At 58.4% G+C, this 10,800-nt stretch overlaps 1 protein-coding gene and 1 non-coding gene across 4 annotated transcripts in view; both read right to left on the minus strand.

The window, feature by feature from the left end:
- COX19 (cytochrome c oxidase assembly factor COX19) overlaps nt 1-9,709 on the minus strand; it is a 45,180-nt gene extending 35,471 nt beyond the window's left edge. Inside the window, exons 1-4 of one of the 3 annotated variants that reach the window (XR_011424434.1) lie at nt 9,488-9,649; nt 8,776-8,891; nt 7,337-7,508; nt 2,168-6,117 (exon numbers count right to left, since the gene is read on the minus strand). Coding sequence is in view for 1 of the 3 variants with exons in the window: in XM_070231343.1 (XP_070087444.1) it covers nt 7,428-7,508; nt 8,776-8,891; nt 9,488-9,569 (279 nt within the window). In the remaining 2 variants the exon portion in view is untranslated. Of the gene's footprint in view, nt 1-2,167; nt 6,118-6,645; nt 7,509-8,775; nt 8,892-9,487 lie in introns of those variants that run through there. The other 2 variants (XR_011424435.1, XM_070231343.1) reach the window with 2 other exon arrangements.
- On the minus strand, nt 4,646-4,760 carry MIR9134 (microRNA mir-9134). Its single transcript, NR_128167.1, has one exon. It is a non-coding gene; the product is annotated as a microRNA mir-9134 (primary transcript).
- Nucleotides 9,710-10,800: the final 1,091 nt, after the last annotated feature.

A 10,800-nucleotide genomic window follows, 5' to 3' on the forward strand; every position in this document is an offset into this window, starting at 1 on the left:
GATGAGACTGGGAACGGGGCATTCCCTGGCCTGTGATCCCCACGGTCCCTCTCCAGGGCTCGGCAGCAGTAACTAGGGTTCCGTCTGCCACCTTCCACTTGCAGGGAGAAAGGAGACGAGTGAGGAGGCTCCAGGCTGACCAGGGGCTGACTGGACGCTGGTTTCCGGGCAGTTGTGGGCACACTCAGTCTGCTGTCTGATCGTCTCCCGGCTGCGTCCACAGTGCTGGACGACAGCAATGAGTTCCACAGATATTACTGGGCGCCTCCAGCACAGCCTACTCTGGCCCTCCACCTGTGTCAGTGAGGCCGACCACAGCCCCTCCCTGGAGCTGAGAACCTCTCCCAGCGACAGCGGGCAGACAGACACTGAGGCCTGGCCTGGAGGGACTAGGGGCGTCCCCCAGGAGGAGGAGGGAGGGGCTCGGGCAGGGGGAAGAGGGGAGCAACGCGGGTGCACGAGAGAACACGGCACCCGCAGGCCCAGTGAACTGTGCGTGGAGCGAGCCCGAGTGTGCAAGCACGTGTGCCAGAGACGACAGCAGTGCTCCTGAGAAGCAGCTGGCCTGTGCAGTCCCTCTGCCAGGGGACAGCTCCCCTGCCCCCAAATCCCCACCCCCAGCCTGTGCGGGGGACTGGAAGCCCAGGTGACATGCTGGAGGGGCTCCTGGCTGGCGGCAGCTCGCTGTGCATAGGGCAGGGGCAGGGTGATTCCAGAGAACACACCCCCGGACGCTCGCTCCACTCCCTCTGGGAGCAGAGGGCCCGCTCCCGCCTGGTCCAGACATGGGTCTCAGAACGGCTACTCTGATGACCAGCTGCCACTGCACGGGGCCAGGCCTGACTGCTCAGCCTGAGCTCGGAGCCGCCCAGGAGGTCACCCGCAGCCAGGCTTGGAGGTTTCCCTCCCACCCACGGCCCAGCCTCAGGGTGGCTCCTGGGGCCAGCTCTCTCCTGTCACAGGACCTGGAGGCCTCCTCGGGCTACTGTTATCTCCGAGCTGCCCACGCCCACACTGCCGGGGCCTGCACAGAACCAGAGCTGCCCCTCCTCTGCTCGACAAGGCGGGGGCTCCCCTGTGGCCAGGGGAGGGAGGGGTGGACCAGGCCTGACTTTGCAGAAGCCAGAGGTGGTGAAGCACACCCAGAGGGGAGCGCCGTTCCAGAAAGACAGCCCTGCCAGAGGTGACAAAAGAGCTAACCAGGGCACAGAGGCTGGAGGGCCCTCCAAAGGCGAGGGGACAAGAGGCCTGAGACCTGTGCTGTGGTACGGAATTCTCAGGACTTTCCAGCGGCCACAGACAGGAGCTGGACCACCTGCAGGTCTGCAGGGGCCCTGTACCATGCTGACCCCCCAAGTCCAGCACCGGGAGGGGCCTGCTGTGCCTGACCTTGAGCATTCCGGGTCCTCCCTGCCCACACGGGCCCTCGGAGGAGCAGTTCAACCAGCACCGCACACAGGGCCGACGCTACCCAGACTCCCACCTTCCCGGGAGCACAGCAGCCGCCACATGACAGCGGGGTCGGAACATCCCGTAGCGCAGGGTGGGCACAGCCACGTGGTGTGTGTCCCCTAATGGAAGTAAGCTGACGGATAACATCCTCCAGGCCACCAGTGGGAGAGCCAAATCTAAGGCGCCTGGCAGCCTGGCAGCACGGGGTGCACGCCACCGGGAAACCCAACCACATCCCTCCAGAGGAGGATGGAGAGCCCTCGATTTATCACAGGGCTCCGACAGAGCCACTCGAGCGTCTCTGGCCACAATAAAACCCCTGCCTTCTCATCCATAAGTGTCTGATCTCACAAGGGGACCCCGCACCACGGACAGGCCCTCTTTCCCTGCCAGTGAAGACCAGCACAAAGCGGGCCCCGTGGACAGAAAGCAGCCCGCGTGCAGGGGCGCCGAGGGCCGGCTTCCTGCGGGGACACAGGGCAGACAACACGGCCCCTCCCTCAAAGGGCCAATCCTGACGACCGCAGGGACATCAGGCTGCCCCTCGCCAGGCCCATGTGCTCTGCGGACGCCAGCAGGGCTGTGTCACGTTTCAACACGCACGCCAGCAGTTTCACCAGGAAAGATACACTGGGCTCTATTTATGGACAATATACAATTACAGCCACAGGCATGCAACTCATAGATGATATAAAATTACTCTAAACGCAGTGGGTTTTCTTAAACTAATGATTTTATTGTTTCTATAAAAATAACACACGCTTGTCACAAAACATAATCATAAAGGAAAATACGAAGAGGACAGCCACGTAGCGCCAACAATCCGTCACCTGGTCAGGCGTCGTGAGCACCTGCTGTACAGGATTCCGAGCACCTCCCTGTCTACGTAAGACTAGGAAACGTCTAGATGGACCAGCGCTCCAGGGAGAAGGGCCAGGCCACTCAGGCAACGGCTGGTCCTGACCCTCTGACCCTGTTTATCAAGTGCACACCCACTCTCGTCGTTGGCCAGCAAGGCGCAGCACAAAGTCAGCACCCAAGATCACAGAACAACGTGGGGTTTGAACTCAGCCCTGGGAAAACCCGAGCCATGACCAGTTGCTGTGGAAAATGGAGACAGACCCCACAGCTGCCGGGGCACATGTCCTCTAGGGCAGGACCCAGCCTTCTCTGGGCATGGACATGCGCTGAGCTCCTTGCCAGCCAGCTGCTCAGGGACCTGAGGGTGTCCCCTACACGTCCCTTCCACACCACTGCTAGAGCTCTTCACGGGCCAGGGAGGTGTGGTGGGCAGAGCAATGGCCCAGAGATGTCCAAGTGCCCGTGCCCGTGCCCAGAGCCTGTGAGCCTGACTGCAGAGGCGGTTACATCAGGGACCTCAAGATGGGAGAGGATCCCGGATTGTCGGGGGGAATGTCATCGAGAGGGTCCCTAGAAGGGGGGGGGGTCAGAGTCAGAGAAGGTGGCGTGAGGACAGGACGGAAGCAGTCAGGGAGCAGATGCTCTGAGGATGGAGGAGGGGCCGCGGGCCAAGGACGGCAGGCACCGCCAGAAGCTGGAAGAGGCAGAGAAGGACTCCGTGGAGCCCCGGGGGAAGTGCAGCCCTGCAGCCCCAGCTGACCTCAGAACAGGAATATAAATTTGTGTTGTTTAAGCCAGGAGCTTGTGGTCACTTGTCAGCGCTGCAGCAGGAAACTAACAGGACTTGCGCCAGCGGGCTGGGAGGGCCAGGGCTGGCAGAGTGCAGGGACGCACGGGGGACAGGGGAGGACACAGCCCTGAGCCTCAAGCTTTCCCTGATGTGACTCGTGTGGAGGCCCTGGGGACATCCTGCACCCCCTCCCAGGGGCGCGCGTGGGCCAGACCAAGGTGGGGCTCATCTTCCTGGGCAGGCGGCAGGGGCCCCAGGCCAGACCCTTGCTGCCTCTGACCTCTCCGACCTATCTCCCACCTAAGGGGAGCACTGGGGAACCATTCTGGAAATTGGCTTTCGGTGCCTTTCATAAAGCCGTCCGTTGGCTCATCCTGACGATGAGACAAAACGCGTGCTTTACATGACAAATGACGCACTACCAAAAATACCTCCTGGGAGCCTGGCAGGACAGACAGGACGTCTGCATCGCTAAGCACTGCATTTTCAGCACGCACATCTAGAAAACCACAGGTTCCTTCGTGAAGAAATCAGCTCCTCTCTCTGCTTCCTCTCCTGACTTGCTGAAACCACTTATGTCTGCGATACCCTTTTTGAAATTCACTGAAAGTTATTTCCAGAAAAGAATTCGCTCAATTATGTATATAGAAAGTTCAACTACAAAGAGTTTAGTACAAAATATTTTAACGTTTTGTTTTGAAATAATTTCAGACTTCCAAAAATAGGACAGAGTTCGTACGCCCAGCTTCCCCAAATAACATCTTACATAATGACAGAACAAGAATCAAACATCCCGGGAGCTCTGCGAGATCTTCATGTCTCACCGACTGGCCCCCACCGCCCTTCCTGGCCCAGGACCTGAGTGGTTAGCCTCACGTCTCCTTGGACCCCTGGGGTGGGGGCAGCAATTCAGACAGTTTGTCTTTAGCACCCTGACACTTTGAAGAGTGCTGGTCTTCATTCCGTAGAATGTCCCTCAGTTTGGGTTTGTCTGGTGTTTTCTCATTAGATTGAGGTTAGGCATTTCTGGCACGAAAACCACAGAAGTGATGCTGCGCCTGCCTAGGGCAGAGGATCGGGGCCCGAGCTGTGGTGACCACTCGGTCCAGGGGCCCACACTGTGAGGTCCCCGCTGTTCCCTGCGACATCACCAAGGGCCTGATGGGGAGGTCCTCCAGGGCAGGCAAACCGCGTTCCCCATCCCACTCTGCCCACTGACTCCAGGACAGGCTGCTGGCCTTGTCTGCAGGCATTATCACCCAGGAAGGTGCCAGCGGGGACTCTCCTCCCGCCATTCCTGCTGCCTTAGTCAGCGTCAGGAGCTGCCCCTCCCCGACTGATATGAATTCCACTATTCATTCTACCGGCAGGGGCTCCTGGGTGGAAATGCCTTCTGAGGGCTAGACCCTGTCATGGTCTTCATTTTCTTGCCCAGTGTCCCTGATGTGGCCACTGGGTCTCCTTCACGCGGCTGCCTGTGTCCTTCTGACAAGCCCCACTGCTCTGCAGCAGTGCCTTACTTTCCGACACAAGACGGTCGAGGCTCACCTTGGGCTCTCCCAGCCCCGGCCTGGAGTCAGCCATCCCTTCGAGGGGCCCTGGTTCCTTCGGCAGAGAGCGGTCTTACAATCCAAGATCTGGCGCTGGGCGTGCATCCTGTTCAGGGTGCTGCTGCTTCCAGGACCCTGGGTGCATGGAGCTGGGGAACACTTGTATGGAGATGCACACACTCACACACACCCCTGCATCTGTTTCCACATCTGGCTGCCTTTATACGTTAGAACACCAGGAGTTCCACACACCCGGCTCCCATTACCCACAACATCTAATTTTTCAATCTTAGAATATGCATAGTTTCAGAATTGTCGTCCGTGTGAAAAACAAATTCACTAACTAGAGCACAGAATTTTGTCTCTTTGTCTCTAGCTTTGGTCAAAATGCTGTTTTCCAAAGTTACTTCGGCGAGTCGTCCCCCCGCCCCTTCAGGCTGGTCAGAGCTGGCCTTTGTAATCGGTTGGGCTTGGGCTGTTGGTACTGTTGGTGCTCCGTTGTGGGTCCCCCCACATCTCGGCTTGTGTTTTGAGCAAGCAGAACACGAGTGCGGTCCAGAGTCAGAACGAGAGTAAAAGGTACAGAGAGGTGGCGCTCGTGAGCCTGCCCACCCGCTCCTGACTGTTCGAGAAGTTTGTGGTTTGTCCTTCTTGAATTTCCCTTTTGTACAGATATGCAGCTATCTGTATGGCTTCTTGGCTCTCTTTCTCTTTAACACACTAGATATCCTCTGGGACTCTGCTGTCCTCAGCTCACAGCATGTTCCTGTGTGAAGTTGCTCCGTGTGGGTTTGGCCAGTGTGGGTCCCCACCCTTCTCCCCACTTCCCTGCTGCGGCTGCAGCGCCCACTGTGAGGAGACACGGGAGATGCGAGGACTCGCATGCACGGGCATTGGGGCCACTTCAATGCTCTGTAATTACAAAAAGGGCCGCAACGAATAACCTTGTGCATGCGTCCTTCTGTACTGTTAGAAAGCACAAAATAGTTTGATGGCTCAGTTGGCAATAAAAATCAAGACTTTTGGGGCCGACCCCGTGGCCGAATGGTTAAGTTCAAGCGCTCTGCTGAGGCGGCCCAGGGTTTCACCGGTTCGAATCCTGTGTGTGGACATGGCACCGCTCATCAGGCCACAGTGAGGCAGCGTCCCACATGCCACAACTAGAAGGACACACAACTAAGAATATACAACTAGGTACTGGGGAACTTTGGGGAGAAAAATGAAAAAATAAAATCTTAAAAAAAAATCAAGACTTTTCATAAACTAGGCAATAATATGCAAAAAAACCTGCAGCACAACTAGAAGCGTAAGACAGAGACCACATAATGAGCAGCGACAAGCTGCAGATGGCAGGAGTTGGAGCTAAACCGTGAACATGGTAAAGGGCGCTGAGCGAGATGGAACCAGCCGTGGGAGGGACGTGATACAGGCAGGGCCCGACCAGGAGACACGCACCACCTCGGACTGAAAAGAGAGGGACGTTACCGCAGAGGACAGATGCGGGCGAGACGCCTCTGCCACCCACAGCCGAGGAGCAGAGGGCGGTGACTTCCTGGAGCCCAGGTGGGAATCTAGGCCGGCTGCCCTCACCTTCGAGAGCCTGGAGAAGACTCAGAGCCCAGAAGGGACACACCCTGGATTCTGCCAACACCATCCGCCACTGGCCACACCAGGACGAAAGCCAGCTGACCGGGAGCTGAGGAAAGCAACCGACGGGGGCAGGTCCGAGGGGAAACAGGCCCAGAGCCTTCTGCCCATGGTTCTGAACCCTGGCCACACTCCCAATCACCCCAGAAACCCTGGCTGAGGGTTTGGACACCTGTGAGGTTTAAATGACCTGCAGTCAATTCTGGAAACAGCCCGGCCGAGAACGACTGCTCTCAGCACTGGTGGATGGAACCGTGATGCTACAGGACATCCTCCAGCACACGCTCGGGGACCCAGAGGCAGGTGTGGGTGTTCTTAGAGTAAAGAAACGGGAAGACGACCATGTAAGCCACACCGCAAATGTACTGACATTCTATTTTCCAGAGTTACAATGAAGGAGTTATTCAAATCAAACATCTAGTTTTATAAATACAGTCTGATACAAATCAGAAAACAACCCCTTGATCAGAAAGATACGCGGGATTCGGGCATTATGAAGAAAAGATCAAGACGTCAAATACGTCCAAAGCCAGGCGACTTCTATTACTCACTTCCTAGTTTGTATACTTATTTTGTTAAAAAAAAAAAAAAGGAAATAAGCTAGCATATATGTTTACAAATACAAAAGGAAACCACTCTGTTGGGGAATGGTTTTCTGACAGTGTCCGTCTACACAACAGAGGTTCGTGAGCGTTCAGCACGTCAGCCCTGAAAAGACGCACAGCGTCTCATCATGGAAACTCATCACCTCACAGGAGGGCCGAGGTGCCGCTCACTGACCCAGTCGGTGCTCAACACGCTGGCCTCCTGTCTGTCACGGGCCTCCCTGGGGACACTGTCACATACTTGGATTTCAAGATGAAGCCTTACACCCCTGGGGAAAATGAGAATCTAAAAAGAACAGTAACTGTTCAGAATAATCTGGGAAGCTTCCAGAGACAAGCCGCATCCTGGCTACGGGTGCACCAGAGAGGATGCCTACTCTGACATCACCTGACTGTTTCAAGGACATTCCAAGAGCCCCTTTCTAACTCACACTCCCCAGGAAGTACGCAGTCAGGGTGACAGGTCCATGCAGCACACTCCGTCCCCGACGACCCCCGACACAGCCGGCGGCCTTCCTCCCATCAAGACTGGGTTTTGGTCTTTGACTTCCCATCTATGAGATCTCCGAACCCCAGCTTCTCCAGCGGTTCTTGCGCCATTAGCTGCCTAAAAGAAAAACAGACAGTCGTCAGGCAAACGGTGAAGATGGTGGAGAGACGTCGACCCCAGGCGAGCCGGAGCCTCTGGGGACCCAGGCCAGCGAAGCCATCTGGAGCCCCAAGCAGGGACTGCGGGCACAGCATCGGCTGAGGGACGGTTAAGGTGCGCTTCGGAGCGTTGTGACTTGCTCAGACAGGGCGCGACGGCCCCACACTCTGTCTCCAAAGTGTGGCAGCACCAAGAAGACACTCACCCAGTTCCAGTTCGTAAAGACGCATCAGTGTAAAAGACAGCCGTTCAGACACGCGAGTCCCACCAGCGCGCTATTTAAAGCACTCAGGGTGGCCCTCTGTCGGATCTAAGCTCCTGTGAGCCCGAACAGCTCGGAAGGCAGAACAAGGGCCTCGCCCGAGGGCCACGCGCCAAGAAGGCCCACCACCCCAAAGTCCCTAACGTCCACAGACGGCCCTCAGCACACCTGTGGGCCTGGGAAGCGCCACGGATGGCGCCTTGAGGAGGAGGTCTGCGTGTGTGACTGGAAAATGGAAATGGGGCCAAAGCGGACTGTTTTATGTTGCCCGTTGTGAGACAAGCCTGCCTGAAGACCAGATTCCCGAGTGAGCTAAGGAGGGGGGCTCCAGAGGCAGAGAAAGACGTTTCCACCCCCACCCATAACTCCACATGCTCTACCCCATTAAGGGTTAGAACAGTCCTGACTTTAAGTAAAATCTCAACGGATCAAGTTAGAAACATGTTTGTCTTGTTTAAAAGGGAGCCCTGGTGAATCCTGGTGGAGACAGGACGAGTCCCTCATCTTTCACCGTTTCTTAAACAGCCATTGTCTCCCCGTCACATTCCTAACAGCTCCAAGTCTGGGCGGAACAAAGCACAGAATGCATATTTCTACGGTCTGAGAATGTGAAAGAAAGGCAGTGCGTGCCACAACCCTCCCATCTTTTAACTCAGTCGGCACCTGTACGTGCACGATCCCGAAACCTTAATGACGGGTCTGGAGCTCCCAGATCTGGAGAGAAAATCCTCCAAGCAATGCACTGGCGGACAACGCTGTCACTCAAGAAAAGGTCCCAAGACTGCCCATCGACTTAGGCACAATTCACCCGGATGAGCCTCAATGTCAGGGGGTCTGCAGCCCCGAAACACGGAGGCCGAGCCTGCGGCGGGGAGGAGGCTACTGCCCTGACCCCTGGGCCAAAACGCTTTGGTGGCAGAGGTGGGCGGTGGGAGAAGCCGCGGCTGTTGGGGGGGTACTTGCCTCTCCATCCTGCATTCCAGATATTCTTTGGATTCATTTCTGCACAAAGCGTTTTCAAAATTGCGGTCGCGAAGGCACTTCATGAACTTCTCTTTAAAGCTCTTACATTCGCCTGGAACGAGGAAGGAACAGCATCTTCTGCGACAGGTGCAAACGGGACGCGTTCCCGCCGCAGCCTCCCAATCCCCCGGCAGCGCTGCATCTCCTTCCGGAGCCTGTTTTCCCCAGAAACGAGCAGAAAACCACCCCCGGGCCGAGCCCACCCACAGCGGGGAGACCCGGGGCGGGGGCAGGCGCACGGTGTCACCCGGCGGACCCTGGCTGTGTGTCTGGAAACAAGGAGCAATCTAGAAATAATGTGTGAAACCCATCAATTTCAAAGCCCTAACCTCCACGGAGCTCGCCCGAAGCCAGGACTCAAACACAAAGGGCGCGACCGCGGCATTTCCGGTTTGGCCCAGGGTCCGAGCCCCGAGATTACGAAGAGCGGACTCGACGACGGTGACAGCTGGTGACACCACAGTCCCCAGCCTGAGGGGCCCTCCCTGGTCCGACTCCCACCCCCCGACCGCGGCGGAGAGGCCCTGGGCGGGGGGGGGGGGGGCTGAGCCGAGCCTCAGTTTCCCCACCTGCGCCCCGCGCGGACGCCAGGGGCCCACCCGGCTGCGCGGCTTGCCCGGGCCGGGGTCTGGGCCTCCCGCCGCTCACCGAAGTGATCCAGCGGGAAGCTGCCCTTGTCCGGGGGCCGCGGCTGGAAACTCTTGGACCCAAAGTTCATGGCCGTCGACATGATGGCGCCGCCCGGAGCTTCCGAGTGCGACGCGCGCCGTACGTAGGGCGGCCGGCCGAGCGCCGAGCAGGCCCCGCGCGAGCGCCGAGCGCGTCGAACAGCGATCAGCCCCTCGTCACACAGGCCCCGCCCCCGCCGCGGGGGCCTCACCGCCCAGGCCCCGCCCCTGCCGTCCAGGCCCCGCCCCCTCCCGCCTACTTAAGCCTAGGTCCCGCCCCCTGGTGCCCGGGTTCCTCCCTCACTGCCAGGACTCCGCCCCCCACTCCAGGCCCCGCCTCCTGATAGCCCACGCCCCGCCCCCTCACAAACTGGCCCCGCCCCTCGTCGCCCAGGCCCCGCCCATCGATGCCCGGGCCCCGCCCCAGCTGGGTTCTGAAAGGCCTTGACCCCAGTGGGCCCATTGCTCTTCCAGCCTCTCCTGTTTCCGTGTCTGATGCTCTCAGCAGCCCGGTGGTAGGTGCCCAGCAGTGAGGAAATGAAAGTTCAGAGAGGTTCAGCAGCTTGTCTAAACACACACAGCTTCAATCCACATGAAGCCCAGGGCAGGCAGACTCGCAGGTCCTGGCAGGCTGGGTCAGTCGTCTCTGCTTCCCCAGTGTTGGCGGGGCTTTTCCCCGTGGGCACCAGGGCCTAATCCTGGGTTTGCCCAGTGAGAAGGAGTGAGTACAGTCGTGCGCCGCATAACGAACACGATTTCGGTCTATGACTGCGTAGACGAGGGGGGGTCCCATAAGATCAGCACCATGTAGCTGAGGTGTGTAGCGGGCTGGACCATGTGGGTTTGAGTGAGGACACCCTACGATGTTCACACAACGATGAAATCGCCCAGTGACGCGTTTCTCTGACCCTGTCCCGCTCGTTCAGCGCCGTGTGAATGTGTTAGCTTCCTGCGGCCGCCACGGCCAAGCACCACATGAGGGCGGCTTAGGACGGCACAAGTTTCCTCTCTCCAGCTGTCTGAGATGGAGGTGTCGCCGGGCCGGGTCCTCCTGGAGGTTCTGAGGGGCGTCCGCCCCAGGCTCCCACCTCGCTGCTACGGAGCACTAGCCGAGTGCCAGCCCCGGAGATGAGCACCCAGGATCCTCAGCGGCACTGAGCTCCCCGGCCGGCCCCTCTGGACAGGCTTCTTCACCCCCAGGGCCCTGACGTGACCAGCTCCTTCTAATGCCAGGAGGAGGAGCTAATTCCAGCCACTGAGGGGCCTGCAGAGAAGTGCCAGGTCGACAAGTCC

Source organism: Equus caballus, chromosome 13 (genome assembly GCF_041296265.1).
Source record: "Equus caballus isolate H_3958 breed thoroughbred chromosome 13, TB-T2T, whole genome shotgun sequence".
NCBI lineage: Eukaryota > Metazoa > Chordata > Mammalia > Perissodactyla > Equidae > Equus > Equus caballus.